This window comes from Vulpes vulpes, chromosome 1 (genome assembly GCF_048418805.1).
Source record: "Vulpes vulpes isolate BD-2025 chromosome 1, VulVul3, whole genome shotgun sequence".
NCBI lineage: Eukaryota > Metazoa > Chordata > Mammalia > Carnivora > Canidae > Vulpes > Vulpes vulpes.
The window spans coordinates 4,729,625-4,745,230 of record NC_132780.1 but is presented as its reverse complement, the minus strand read 5'-3'; the positions used below and the strand labels follow the sequence as shown (position 1 = coordinate 4,745,230).

Here is a 15,606-nt window from a genome sequence, read left to right as displayed (position 1 = left end):
GCCCATAATCTAAAGGTTCTTTGTCAATCACACACAAAGGTGCCCTGGGAGCAAGGAGTAAGGAACTAGAAGAAATTTCTGCTCTCTCCGTAACATGGGACTTTTTTTTTTAACCTACAATGTTTTCCCAAAACAGCCTGTGTGTCCTTCTGCCTTACTTTACCCACTCCTTTCTGGAGAACCTATGCCATGGTTGCCCTAGTTTCAGCCAAAATGATCTTTGCGGGGATCCCTGGGTGGCTCAGCGGTTTAGCACCTGCCTTCAGCCCAGGGTGTGGTCCTGGAGTCCCGGGATCGAGGCCCACATCGGGCTCCCTGCATGGAGCCTGTTTCTCCCTCTGCCTGTGTCTCTGTCTCTCATGAATAAATAAAATCTTAAAAAAAAAAAAAAAAAAGATCTCTGGGAATACGGATCAATTTCCTAGAGGCAGTGGGTTCTCTCACATATGTCAGCAGGGTGTCTCCAGCTTGATCCTTCTCTTAGGGACTCCTGTATTAAGGACTAGATGCTAAAGGAAGCAGAATAGGGACGCCTGGGTGGCTCAGCGGATTAGCGCCGCCTTCGGCCCGGGGTGTGATCCTGGAGACCCGGGATCAAGTCCCACATTGGGCTCCCTGCATGGAGCTTGCTTCTCCCTCTGCGTATGTCTCTGACTCTCTCTCTGTCTCTCTCTGTGTCTCAGGAATAAATGAATAAAAGATCTTTTAAAAAAAATAAATAAAGGAAGCAGAATTTACTACTGTGGACAGGCCCTCACCTGGTCCTACACAAGGCAGCACCACCCTGAGGTAGGCCACCTGAGCTCTCCCCCATGTGACACAAAAGGACAGCAATCCTCCCAACAGTTCCTTTTTTTTTTTTTAAAGAGTAAATCTTTTTTTTTTTTTTAATTTTTATTTATTTATGATAGTCACACAGAGAGAGAGAGAGAGAGAGAGGCAGAGACACAGGCAGAGGGAGAAACAGGCTCCATGCACCGGGAGCCCGATGTGGGATTCGATCCCGGGTCTCCAAGATCGCACCCTGGGCCAAAGGCAGGCGCTAAACTGCTGCGCCACCCAGGGATCCCCTCCCAACAGTTCCATTTCTGGATAGAGTGGGAATTAGAGTAAGAAACAGTTTTTTAAATTTTCTTAATCTCTAATTAGTTACCTTTAACCTCTGACTAAAATGCCATATCTTTTCAAAAAGTAGTCATTTAATTCTAGAAAGTGGGATCAAGTATATAAGGTTATATGGGTCTTAGATGCCAAACAAAAAGCTAAATGGGGATTTCAGATGTTCATTTCCTGATCCCACCCAACTCTACCAAAAGTTACTCTTCTCTACAAAGGTGAAAAGACTAAAATTATTTCTGAGTTGATGTTATTTTACTGCTAGGAAGGAGATAAAAAGAGAGCTGGAATACAAAGTGACTGGGTGGGGGGATTACTTATACCATGGAGGTTTCTCGGAGGAGGTGGTATTGTGAGCTGACATCATGAAGCTGAGGAGCGTCACATGAAGACTAGAGAGAAGTATTCTCAGGTTAAAAGAGCAGCAAGTGCAAAGGCCTGAGACAGGAAGAAGCATGGCACATCTGAGCATCAGAAAGACATCCACTGTGGCTTCAAGGTAGGGAAGCTGGGCAAAGAGGCTCTCCCCATCAAATCATTACTAACATATGAGTCTCTTTAAAATGAGGACAACTGGGGAGCCCCGGTGGCTCAGCGGTTTAGCACCGCCTGCAGCCCGGGGTGTGATCCTGGAGACCCTGGATAGAGTCCCACGTCAGGCTCCCTGCGTGTAGCCTGCTTCTCCCTCTGCCTGTGTCTCTGCCTCTCCCTCTCTCCTCTCTGTATATACTCATGAATAAATAAATATAATCTTAAAAAAATAAAAATAAAATGAGAACAACCTACAACTTCATTTTGCAACTAGGTTTCCTACGAATATATATTATCAATCTATAAAAGACAACAAAAAAGCTTTTTTTATCCTGCTTTTTCCTTTACCTTCTCCACGTGGTCTACACCCTGTAATGCCAAATATTCAGTATTTCCACACCTGTGCCCACACCACACACTCGCATGCTGGGAACACGGCTCTCTGCTCTCCCTCTTCCATGCATCCCACATGTTCACTCACCAGTCCAGCCTGGCCAAACAGCAGCTGCACGGCAGTCTTGCAGGCACCCCGCCACGTGGATGGGCACACCTGGTTCAGTACTTCAGTCACAGGAAGATCATCCCTAGGTGTGATTCCATTATAGCAGCCTGCCTCCTTGATCAGTTGTAACATTGTATGCTATGGATTGAGAAGATGAGAGCTCAAGATAAAGCTGTACAAGATTCTAAAATTTGTCAAAATGAATTTACAGGTCCTCAAGAGAAAAGCACTTTGTTTCAGTCCCTCCAAATCACGTCATTTTAATGTCATAAATAATTATCGTCGGATATCCTCTGAGAATATGGAAACACATACATCAATACATACATGTGATTTCTCTACTAGCACAAAACACAGGATCATATAGTAATTTGCTAATGCAAACTGGTTGAAGAATTTTGAAATTCTGAATCTCTCTAAATAAGGAGCCAAATCATCTGGCAAAAACAAATACCAATGAAAACCTCAACTTTATTTTGGATGACCAAGTGGTCAGGTATGCAGGCTCTGGAAGCAGACTACATAACCTCAAATTCCAGTCTACTACTTTCTAGCTGTGTGAGCCTGGGTCTTAGTTCCTCTATCTGTCAAAGAGAGAAAAGAGCAGTACCCATCTCATGGGTGAGCATTTGATAAATGAGACAGTGCATGTGAAGTACTTGGCACAATGCCTGGCACACACCCTGCCTCACAAATGGTCACAATTACTGCAGTATTATGACAAGATTTCTCTTCTTATTGAATTCACAAAGTCTGCTAAAATATTAATCATAAATAGTATTTCATAGTGTACTCTCAAAACACTTTATGTTGAACATTTAACAAAATTTTGAATAAAACTTGGCAAATGTCTCATTAAAATAAGTCGCCACACTCCGCTTTTAGACACCAGTTTACTAATACCTCCTGCCTTGACTTCAGTTTTATTTTTTAATCTACATTCCTTACAAGCCCTTAGGTTTCCCTGAAGAACTATTTCCATGTTCACACTGAAACCCCATGAAAAGCTACCGTCTTAAGTTTCAAGTTGTCGGCGGCCGATTCGTTGAAGGAGACGCCCTTCAGGAAGTGTGATCCTATTTGCACAGGGACGGTGGGAAGCTCACACTGCATGGGCTGCGGGGGAGTCTGCCTCCGCCCCGTCTGCTGCGCTTCAGCCTCACTACAGCAGCCCTATGAGAGTTTTGGGGAGGAGAGGAGAGGTGACCCACAGCACATCTTGCCAAGCCACTTGGTTCACTTGGTGTGGCGAATCTTCCGTACCACAGGATCTCCACCCAGATCTCCCAGAGAGAGAAGCGTACCTGTAAACTGGCTTCAATTGCCTTTGGATTCAGGTGGAAACCAGCTTTCATTGCATATTCACAGTGGCCTAGGCTTTCCAGAGCTATTTTATACGCCTGCAAAAAAATTGATTTTTAAGAATCAAGATTATACAGATTATAAAATGACAATGTCCAGTGATAAAAGAAATTTAAAAATTCTATAGTTAATTAAAAGACTTCAAGCCAACTATCGTCTTACTATTCTTTTTAAAGATTTTAATTTATTTATTTGACAGAGAGAGAGAGAGAGAGAGAGCGAGCATGCACAAACATGGGGAGCAAGAGAGGAAAAAGCAAACTCCCTGCTGAGCAGGGAGCCCACCTCGGGGCTTGATCCCAGGACCCTGGGATCATGAGGATCATGACCTGAGGCAGAGGCAGATGTTTAACTGACTGAGCCACTCAGGCACCTCATCCATCTTACTATTCTTTCCAATTGGTTCAACATCACCACTTAAACTCCCTCCCTTGTTTGTGTCCTTGGATAACTATGTGCCTGTTCTAAAATACTTACTTGCAAAGCACTGTCGATTTTCATGTTCAGTTCTTTGAGCTGGTGCTCAGGAATTGCTGCGCTTTGAGAACAGAAGAGCTGCTGAACTTCAATGCCTGCCAGGCGGCCGTCACAGCCTCTTTCCCTCAGTCTGGATGTTGCCTGCAACAATAACAGTGGCCGGTAGGTGACAGAGAATGTGACAGACATTAGCAACATTTAAAAAACAAGAAACAAAAACCAAAAACTATGTTAAAGCAAGAAACTAAGTATTATATGTACACCAGACATTCTGGATTGCCTGTATTACAAAGTAAGCAGCCAGAAATTTAGGAAGATGAAATCAAGCATCTTGAAGAGAAAGCAAAGCTGACACAGCAAAACCCTGGAAGGACAACTTACCTGCCTGTTATTAATTTATTTTATATGTCAAACCTTCACATTTTTTATTTCCCTGCTTTAAAGGGCAGAGAAGCTAGAATATTGACACTTGTAGTTTCCAGAATAATAATAATAATAATAATAATAATAATAATAATAATAATAGAACACATAAGGTTAGGTACTCCTATACACCAAAGTAAAAAGCCACACAAACAGAGAATGGGAAACAAATGTACACTGGAACGTTAAAGGAAAAAGAGTACTTCTGAAATATGCACAAAAAATTTAAATACGTACTGTTCAGTTATTAAATATGTTTATGAGAGTACATAAACAAGACAGAGAAACAAGAAAAAAATGAACCAATGTCTCGTGATAAAATATAAGTTATCTATACATATGGGCCAGGATCAGAGAATTCAGAAAAATAGGTTTTTTAGGTGGGAGGAAGAATTCAGGATGAACTTTCCTGATTTATTTTTTTTAAGATTCATTTATTTATTTATTAAGATTTATTTATTTATTCATGAGAAACAGAGAGAGAGAGAGAGAGAGAGAGGCAGAGACGCAGACAGAAGGAGAAGCAGGCTCCCTTTAGGGAGCCTGTTGTGGGACTGGATCCCAGGACCCTGGGATCACGACCTGAGACAAAGGCAGATGCGCAACCACTGAGCCACCCAAGTGACCCATCTTTGAATTTTTCAATGTCTATTTTTGTTGCAATAATATTTGTGCAACAATTAACATTTTTAACAGCTAATTTTTGTTCTTCTGTTGAAGGAATTATAATATTTAACAAAATTGCAGGAAAGTAACTAGCAGCTATAATGCTATAAAGTTTCCAGAGCTTCACAAATTACCCATGACTACCATTCCATTCAGTCCCTAAACCCTAACAGTCTCAGTTTAAAACTATTTGACTCTTGGGTCACCTGGGTGGTTCAGCGGTTTAGTGTCTGCCTTTGGGCCAGGATGTGATCCCGGAGACCCAGGATTGAGTCCCACATCAGGCTCCCTGCATGGAGCCTGCTTCTCCCTCTGCCTATGTCTCTGCTTCTCTCTCTCTCCACATATCTCATGAATAAATAAATAAAATCTTAAAAAAAAAAAAAGAAACACCCAACAACTTGACTTTTTAAAAAAATATTTTATTTATTTAGGTTATGAGTTTAAGGAGGAGGAGGAGACAGTCAACTGAAGTGTGAGATGGATGAACAGATATGTCAGTAAAGAAACTAGAACCCAATGAGGAAAGGGGAGAGAGGCCACAGATCAGGCTAGCGAGGAGCAAGGTAGGAACCAGACTGTGTGGGACGAGGCAGGTCGTGGTGAAGGATCTATACTTTACCCTAAGGAAATAGGAACATTATCCAATTTTAAATGGAGAGTGAGTGCTGAAAGATGGCAAGACAAGGAGGAGAGCAAGGGAGTCCAGTTACGGCAGGTGTCAGGGGAGAGTAGTGACTCTCTAAACTAGGGCAATGACAGAAAGAGAGAGACAGATCTGGAATAATACTTTGGGGGTGGGACCTGCAGGGCTAACTGAATGGACATAGATACAATGAAAAGACAGGAAGATATATCTCAGTTTTTTGCATGAAGTACTCAATGTGGGATGGCAGCACTTGCTAGCATGGGGAAAATCTGGGGAGGACCAGGGATGTGAGGAAAAGCTAAGCCTGGGCTACCTGGATACCTGAGGTAATTAAGAGCTGAATACAGGGGCCTGGAGCCCATGGAGGTGGACTGGTCACACATATTGGAGGACCCCCACCACACTGACAGTTCTTAAAGCTCCAAGGCTATCTGGACCTAACAGGAAGAAGGGTACCCAGAACTGAGCTTTGAGAAACTGACATTTCTAAGTAATGTTGAAGAGGAGAAGCTAGCAAAGTAGACTCAGAGGATGACCCAAGAGGTTAATGCCTGGTTCAGGGATGCCACAGGAAGAGAGATGTCCAAGGGCCCACATTGCCCTGAGTGCTGAATGGAGTCAAATGCTCCCCTAGATTTGGCCACAGAGAAGGCATTAGTGACCTTGAGAAGAAAATGCTTGTTTTTGTGTGAGTGGAAGCCAGATTTCACTGACATCTGAATTATGTCATTTATATAAAGTTTCATATTGTGCAAAATAGAAACATTATCTATGGATACAGAGATACAGAGTAAAAATACAAAAATGTGCACAGGACTCACTAACTCTAAATTCAAAAGAAGTTATCTCTACAAAGGAAGAGATGTGAGTATGACAGTAAAAAGTTGCAAAGGGAACTCAACTGCATTTGTAAACAGTATTTTTTTCTGTTAAAAATAAAAGGCACAAAAGGGGCACCTGGCTGACTCAATCGGAAGAGCACGCGACTCTTAATCTCAGGGTTGTGAGGTCAAGCCCCACATTGGGCATGGAGCCTGCTTAAAAATAAGTCAGTGAGTAAGTAAGTAAGTAAATAAAAGACATGAAGCAACTGGTAAAGAGTTAAGATTCACCTGATGAAGCTAAAAGAGAGTATATGTGACATTTCCTAAATGCTTGAAGTGTTTCATAATAATCTTTTTTAGAACGACTTAAAGGTGAGGTGGGTAATCCTTCCAAGAAGTTGGCTGTGAAAAGAGCAGAGACACAGGGCAGGACAGCGAGGATTTTGTGTAAACGTGTTCATGTAGTGGGGGAAACGTGCTGAAGAGGAAAGAGAGAACACACATGGTCCCACCACAGAAGCCTTGAGGGCGGGGGATGGTGTGGACAGGGCAGGCACCTGATGGGAGGAGAGGGCACTTCCTCTGCTGTAATGAGGGAAGGATGAGAAGTGCGAAGTGCGTTTGAAGGAGGAAAAGAGAGGGTTTGAAGGAGGAGAAGAAGGTTTGAAGGAGAACGGTATCGTTTTGGTGCTGAGAACCCGAGGGGCTGCTGCCAGGTGGATTCTATTTTCTCAGTGCCATGTGGGACAGGGTCACTGGCTGGCAGGTAAGCAGAAAAGTGTAGGCAGACATTCAAGTGGGTGAAGAAAAACGTTAAGGGGAGGAGGTCAAGGAAGTGCCGTAGGGCCTCACTGTACGCTGGGTTCTCAGCACAATGATGTCACCAGGAGTAGTGGAGAAGACTGGGTATGACTATGAGCTGTGTGATCAGGAGGTTGGAGCCCAGCAACAGATAGGACACAGAGGGTTGCAAGGCAACAAGACAAAGGAACTGAAAGGAAATTCAAAAGAAATAACACTGCAGAACAGCATAAAACTGAAATAATAAGAAAATTTGAGAATGTACAGTGTGAAAGTGTGCAAAATCACACTTAAAATTTGATTAAAGCAGATTTCTAAAACATGAAATGAAATACTTGGCCAATTTAGTTACAGAGGGATTCAAACTAGACAGTATATAAGAAATCAATATGATACTCCTTAACTGTAAACTATCTTTTACTCTGTAAAATGCATTAATAAGTCCTAGTTGAAGTCCCGACCTAAAAGGCTTTCCGCACACCCCTCTTCTCTCCCACCCCCGGTCTGGACACAAGGAGTATTAAAATGCCTACAAGAAATGTGCTGTCACTGGTCACATCCCCACCTGGCTGCCTGGCTGACCACTTACCCTCCATAGCCAGCTCTGGCCTGTCTTTCCAGACTGAGGCTCTGGCCTCTTCTCCCTGGTCCCTCTTCCTTGATGCTTTGCGGCACTGCTCCTAGTTAGAGGCAGGGCCCTTTCTCTGGGCTCCTGCACAACTCCATCACAGCCCTTTCACACTGTTTTTGTAGGCCCTTCCTCTTAGGAGGCTGTGAGTAGAGGCCGTCATCCCAGTGCCTGGCCTATGCCTGGCACAAAGTGGGCATTCACTGTTAAGTGAATGAACAAGCTAACGATAACAGTTTAAGACTAACATTTCTAAATAAAACCCCTCTTTTAGCAACCAACAGGCAAAGGTCCTCTGGGGCTGCTGCTATTTGAACACAGGGCACCAATCTCCCCCAAGTCAGGGTTACCTCGGCAGCCCCCCGCCAGGATCGCACAGCTTCCTCCAATTCAGGTGTGTGGCTCATGCCAGATAAGCTGCCGCCACTGCTGTTCTTTTTTTCTGGCACAACAACCTCAGCAAAGCAGGAGTGGGCTACAGGCTGGACCTTCTGTAAGGCCTGGGTCAGAAACTGGAAATGGACCTGCACCACTGTCAAGAAACACCGTCCCAACACCTGTGAAAACAAGAAAGCCAGGGCTTTTTAGGTTGTGGGTTGCTAGTGCATTAGTACAATATACTGTTAATTATCAATTTGAGCAGAAGATAACAGTACCTGGAAATCTGAAATCATAGGAAGCTAGAAAGTCACCATGCCTTAGAAGGATCTTTGTTCTCATGTTTGCCCCTGGGTGCCTGATGCCAACAAGTCAAAATGTTTCAACCAAACAGCAGACCCCAAGGTTCAAATGGGCCTTCCAAGTTCCCACCTGGCCCCCCTACTCCTGTTCTCCACTCTCCTCACATAGACTCTGGCTCACAATAACCCTGGTTGTCTCTCGGCTCCTAATGAACCAGAGGAACCCACAGTTCCAGTTATGTGCACATAACATTCAGAAGGCAGAGTAAAAGCCATGTGATTGAAAATCTGAAAGGTCAGTTTGACTATAAGAAGACATGCTATTAGAAACGGAATCCAAAGATACAGGTTATTTTGGTAACAGTGTTATTAACATAGCTGTATGTCATAATTCCAGTCTTAGGAAACCAAGCTGACAGACCAGTCTTCTGAGAGTCAACAAAACATACTGGATGACTCCATTTGTCACAACAGTAGAAACTCACTCTTCTGATGCATATCAATAGTTGGTTGATGAAGCAGTAGGGAATTCATTTTAAAAAATACTATCTACAGGCGGCCTGGGTGGCTCAGTTGGTTAAGTGTCTGCATTCAGCTGAGGTCATGATCCCAGGGTCCTAGGATCAAGCCCCAAGTTGTGCTCCGTGCTCAGTGCTGTATGGAGTCTGACTTCCCCTTCTGCCCCCTCCCCCCATCTCCTGCTCACTCTCGCTTTCTCTCAGATAAATCAATAAAATCCTTAAAAAATACCATATACATAATATATACTGTTAGTATGTAACTATATATGCCAAAAAATACTATATACCATAAATATTTTAAGATACCAATGCGCATTTAGTTGCCTTCCTTGGCACTGGCCAAAGCCATTCTCTGATGTTATTTCCTGTTTGCTTTCTTGAGGTAACCCTAGCTACAAAGGTGTTCTCTATGATTTCCTACTTTTTTTTTTCTTTAAAGGAGAGCAAGAGAGGTGCCTGGGTGGCTCAGTTAGTTAAGTGCCTGATGGTGGCTCAGGTCATGATCCCAGGGTCCTGGGATCAAGCCCCGGGTTGGGTTCCCTGCTCAGTCGGGAGTCTGCTTCTCCTTCTCCCTTTGCCCTTCCCTACACTCGTGCTCTCTCTCAAATAAGTAAATAAATAAATAAAATCTTTTAAAAACCCTCTTCTCTAAAAAAATTAAAAATTAAAAAAATAATAAAGGAGAGCAAGATCTTGCCACTTGCAAAGCAATGTGAGCAGAGAACTTCATTACTAACATTTCCCCCTAAACTTTTACAGTTGTTTTGCTCACACTATATTTGACAACAACAACAAAACTATCCCTAACTCTTTTATGTTTCATAACGTTCACATTTTTTCCATAGAGGGTCTATCATATTTTATTGTTTCACACAGATTACTTACTCAAGAAATTACTTTATTCATTGAGTTTGCAATTTATTCAACTGGTAGGAGCACAACTCAGAGGGCCTACTTGCTGTCAGCACTCAGTGCACTGCATGAGAGGTGGTGATGGCTGGGGAACTGTTTCTTTTTTTTTTTTTTTATTTTAAATTTTTATTTATTTATGATAGTCACAGAGAGAGAGAGAGGCAGAGACATAGGCAGAGGGAGAAGCAGGCTCCAAGCACCGGGAGCCCGACGTGGGATTCAATCTGCGGTCTCCAGGATCGCGCCCTGGGCCAAAGGCAGGCGCCAAACCGCTGCGCCACCCAGGGATCCCCGGGGGAACTGTTTCCATTGCCTTTACAAGGAACTAAAATCTGACCCCAGTGCCTACCTCCTGGCCTAGTCCTGTCCCTTGAAGCAGCCAAAAGTAAGACTCAAGTCAGGGGCAACCCGGGTGGCTCAGCAGTTTAGCGCCACCTTCAGCCCACGGCGTGATCCTGGAGACCCGGAATCGAGTCCCACGTCAGGCTCCCTGCATGGAGCCTGCTTCTCCCTCTGCCTGTGTCTCTGCCTCTCTCTCTGGGTCTCTCATGAATAAATAAATAAAATCTTAAAAAAAAAAAAAAAAGACTCAAGTCGGGCCCTCTCACCTTCCGGCACACATTTTAGATGCTGTCCTTTTCCATCCCCACTGGTCAGAGCTCTGCTTCCTGGAGAAAGAGTGGTAACAAGTCCCAGTGGTAAGTCCCAGTGGTAACACTTGTTCCCTCAGATTTTCCCCTGTGGGAGTCACCAGGGCCAGACTAAAACAAACAAACTCACACAAATCTCATGCCAAAGCATCAGCCCTCTATGGAGAACAATTAGAATTATAGGCTGAACTCCCAACTCAAACCTCTCTGGGTTTCTACTCATACCTGCCTCAAAGCTCCTCCCCATCAATGATCTGTGTCAGATGGGGCAGGGTGAAGGACACAGAGCAAGCAGACCTAGAAGCCTAGGCTCCCGTGACATGAACAGAATACACAGCGTTTATCTAGTACTGTACACATTAGCAGTTGGCCTTGATTGAACACTCCGATGTACTTTACCTATGCCGAAAATCTACCATGGATTACCTCACTGCATCCTAGGAACAACTGTATGAAAACATTCCCATTTTACAGACAATAAGACCAAGGCACAGAAAAGTTATAAAACTTTGTCAGGGGAAAAATAACTGGATGTAACAGAGTGGTCACTTGACTCAAGTGTCTATGCCTTTGGCCAGTGTGCCCTACTGCCTTCAACTGGCTTGAGCCAGTTGGATATGGCTGTGGGCTGGCAACACCAATGCCAGGCACCTGATAAACTCAACCTTGACTGGCTTAGGCCAGAATGAGGGTATCTGGAAGCTCCACAGAGTGCAGACACAGGAGGAGGAGTGGAGCCGGCTCCTCAGATACACAAACTCTTCCTCCTCCTCCTTGCTCAGACTCTTGGCAGCTATAGCAAAGAGGGAAGGGGGGGGGAGGTGGAGAAACCATGTACTGTTTGCTCTGGGGTCCAGAAGCTTCCAGCTTCTGACCAATACAATTAAGTCACTCATTTGTTCAGATATGTAATATGCAAATACCTGATATGTACAAAGCACGACAAAAGGCCAAAGGATGCTACAAGAAAGACAATGAGCAAGTCCTTGTCCTCATGAGGGCTACCTTCCTCTTCCTTCTTTCTTTCTTTTTTTTAAAGATTTTTTTTAAAAGATTTTATTTATTTACTTATTAGAGACACAGAAAGAGGCAGAAACACAGGCAGAGGGAGAAGCAGGCTCCATGTAGGGAGCTCGACGTCGGACTTGATCCCGGGTCTCCAGAATCACACCCTGGGCTGAAGGCAGCGTAAACTGCTGAGGCACCAGGGCTGCCCCCTTCCTTCTTTCTTTTTAAAAAGATTTATTCAAGAGAGGGAGAGGGAGAAGGAGAGAAGCAGATTCCCTACTAAGGGTGGAGGTCAGATACTGGGCTCAATCTCAGGGCCCCGAAATCACAACCTGAGCTGAAATCAAGAGATGGATGCTCAACAGACTAAGCCACCCAGGCACCCCATCAGGGTCACTTTCTAATGGTGGGGAGCAAACTGCTAAGTCAATATGCAAAGTCAGGGGCTACTGGGAAAAGCCTGATGCAGGGTCTTCGGGTCCAGAATAGGACACCATTCTCTGCTTGATGGGAGTATGGGGCTGGGAGGCACCCCTGTTGGTGGGATGGTGGAAGAAGGAGGAGGATGCTGTAGGAGGAAGTGGGGGAAAGATGCTAGATGTCTCCACCATTTTAACATGTTTGACCTTGGATGAGTCATTTATCTAAATTTCTTCCCTGTAAACAAGAAATGATGACAACCAGAGCTTGGCAATCTGCACCCCCCAACCCCATACATGGAGCATCAGTCCTCATTACAGCTGCAACAAAATATCTGTGTTGTAAACAATTCACTAAAAGCCAATCAAATCGGTGGCTACCCTGGACTTTGGAAAAGCTATTTCATAGGCTATATCTACTCAAAGGCTTAAAGTAACAGATGTATAAACACTATCTTCTCTTGAGAGAGAACAGAGCTTAGTCTCCAGCCTGCCTCTGCCCATCTCCTGTCTCGGTCCAGGTCTCTTCCTCTAACAGACCCCATCCACACCTCCACCCAGAACTGGGCCAGGCCTTGGGACTCCCTGACAAACCTGGAAGGAAATAGAGACTCTAGAGTTGTGAATTCGAAAGAATGCGACCTCAGGGCCATGGACAGCTATTTGTCCTTCACATGGAGAATACTGCCTGGACTATGGGATTCAGTGAGGCTGCAGAACAGAGGTGACAATCTGGGGGACAGATGCTTGAGGCAGTCAGAGACACTGGGGTTTAAAGTGTCAGCAGACAGACAACTACAGTTCTATCAACAGCTACTGTTCATTGAGTGCTTACCCCATACTGAGCGCTTTACTGGCAGTAAAGCAACTCTGTAACAGAAATGCATCCATTTTACAGATCAAAACAGTGAAGCTTTGAGAAAGAAGCCTGCTCCAATGCCTGCTCCAATCCAGGTGGATAGGAGGTACAACAGAGATCTGATGCCAGATATGTGACTCCAAAAGTTGTGTTCCTAAGCACCAGACCATTCTGTCTCCCTATGATAAGATCCAGGATGTAGCCACAATAGAGGTGGCTACTTAGAAGAGAGGAGGAGCCCTGGTGCAGGGACCCTGATTTTCTCACAGTGTCAGGCCCTGGGGTGGGAACAGAGACCGAGAAGCATGGCTCAGTCATCTCTGATGGTGGAAAAGGGACTGGGACAAGAGTATCGAGTGGGGTAGCCTGTGGCACTCCTAGGTGGCATGAGTCTCAAAGTTTATGATTCCACAGCAGAGAGCAGCTGCTAAGACTGGCTGGGAACAGCAATGTGAAAGAGGAGAGGGTACCAGAGGCTTGGGAAAAAGAGCAGCTTCTCTTACCTCTTGAGGAATTCCAAACCCAAAAACATCTGTTCAGTTCTTTAGCACATCAGTCTCATTTAAGAATTTTGAATAAAGCAATCAGAATTAATTGACATTTGCATTTTTAAAAGATTAATCTAGGGGCACCTGGCTGGCTCAGTTGGAGGAGCGTGCGGACTGGACTATGGGATTGATCTCAGGGTTGTGAGTTTGAACCCCAGGCTGAGTGTAGAGATTATTTAAATAAATAAAATAAAGAACTTCAGGCCAATATCAGACTTCTGAATTAAGAGAAACTTTTTTTTTTTTTTAAGATTTTATTTATCTATTCATGAGAGACACACACAGAGAGTCAGAGACAGGCAGAGAGAGAAGCAGGCTCCATTCAGGGAGCCGATGCGGGACTCAGTCCCAGGACCCTGGGATCACGACCTAAGCCAAAGGGAGACGCTCAACTGCTCAGCCACCCAGGCATGCCAAGAGAAACCTTTAAATGTAACTTAAATTCCTATAAAGGCCCAATTCCTGAATATAGACCATCAGCAAACTTGCCACTCCTGCCTCTCAATGTCCACAGAGCATTCTGGATTATAGACAGCCATCAAGGATCTACTAAAAGGAAACTTTGTTTTTTGGACTCCCTGATGATGGTGGGAAAGGGTATGAGTTCACTTTCTCATATCCATGTACACATACCACATCTGCTGCTAAGGGTATTATGCTGATGGATAGAATCAGAAAACCTTTTCTTTTTGGTATCTTTTAATCTTAACATTTTGTTAATTAAAACAGATTTCAGTTTAAGGTCACCGTATTCTGAATCCCAAAAGACCACCTTTCAGTATCACCACTGATGCTGAGGATCAATGGAACTCTACCTTCCTAGAATATTTCAAAATTTGGTTTTAGTCACCACTGTTCTAGGGCCAAGCAAGGCCTGACTCAGCCCTGAATATATGCCTGTATTGGGATGATAGAATGCCCAAATCCACTCCATCTCCCAACATGCCTTGTGATTTTCACATTAAAACACACCATGTCTCACCAAGTTCATTTTCTATTCAACCTCATTTAACAATCCGTCTTTCTCACATCCCCAGAGTGAAGAACAAATAAAACTATCACATATACCATACTGTTAAACATTTCCAGGAATTTTAGCATTTATTTCTGATCAGTTTAAAAGTCTAGAGTGAATGAAATGAAGTCAATCTGGATTGGCTGCTTTTATTAGAAATTCCAAAGTCATTCAATCATTTCTTCCTCCGCAATATTTACTTTTACCTTAAACCTAACAGTTGGTTCCAAGTAGCCTCAACCTTGCTCTTCTGTTCGTATGATAATTCCAGAGTTATTACATAATGACCTAACCAATAGACCAGAATGTAATATAGAGACCTAAATGTGTCTCCAGAGAAATAGAGAATGCAGTGGACCATGCCCAGGCTATGGAAAGTGCTTTGCAAAGATTAGATTACAGTATAAAAATGCAAAAAACAAACTTACTGAAACTATGTATAGTCTGACTTAAAACCGATTACAGTGAATGTTTAAATATTTAAAATTTTTTTTAAAAAGCAACTAACAAAACAACAAAAATCTCTTTGCAGTCGGTATTAACCTAGAGCAAGTTGCCACGCTATGTATAGGAGAGAGAACAAGGAAACGAAAGAAAAGCTAACACGTGCCCAAGGGTGGCTGCGCCAACACCAAATGCTAATTATTCACACAAGATTATATTCTGGCTCTGGACACGCTGCTCTCGCCTGCTGGTGAAAATATCAACAGAGACAGTTTCAGAACTACTTCGTGGGCAGAGCACTCTGGTGCACAAAACCTTTAACACATCAGGAATGCATAATCACTGTAAATAAATTAGGGGGAAAAAAGATCAGCTATATAAAAATCTACCAAATATCACTAACTAGATATAACCACTGATTACATGTTTCCTGTACAGCCTATATTTGTATGTATAAGTGGGTTTTTTGGTAACACTAGATTGTTTATATGTTCTGCCTTATAGCGTGCTTTCCAAAAGAAAATATATCAACAATTTATTATCATGCAACATAGGAAGTTTTAGTTACATT

The 15,606-nt window shown here is 43.5% G+C and overlaps 1 protein-coding gene across 8 annotated transcripts in view; it reads right to left on the bottom strand.

Annotated features, from left to right (window-relative positions):
• Window positions 1-15,606, bottom strand: part of GARRE1 (granule associated Rac and RHOG effector 1) — a 78,086-nt gene that overhangs the window by 18,629 nt on the left and 43,851 nt on the right. For all 8 annotated transcript variants that reach the window (XM_072750363.1, XM_072750370.1, XM_072750386.1 and 5 more), the window contains 5 exons: window positions 8,330-8,536; window positions 3,989-4,129; window positions 3,454-3,549; window positions 3,161-3,322; window positions 2,129-2,287 (listed from right to left, as the gene is read on the bottom strand). In XM_072750363.1, coding sequence (XP_072606464.1) covers window positions 2,129-2,287; window positions 3,161-3,322; window positions 3,454-3,549; window positions 3,989-4,129; window positions 8,330-8,536 — 765 coding nt within the window. The remainder of the gene's footprint in view (window positions 1-2,128; window positions 2,288-3,160; window positions 3,323-3,453; window positions 3,550-3,988; window positions 4,130-8,329; window positions 8,537-15,606) is intronic.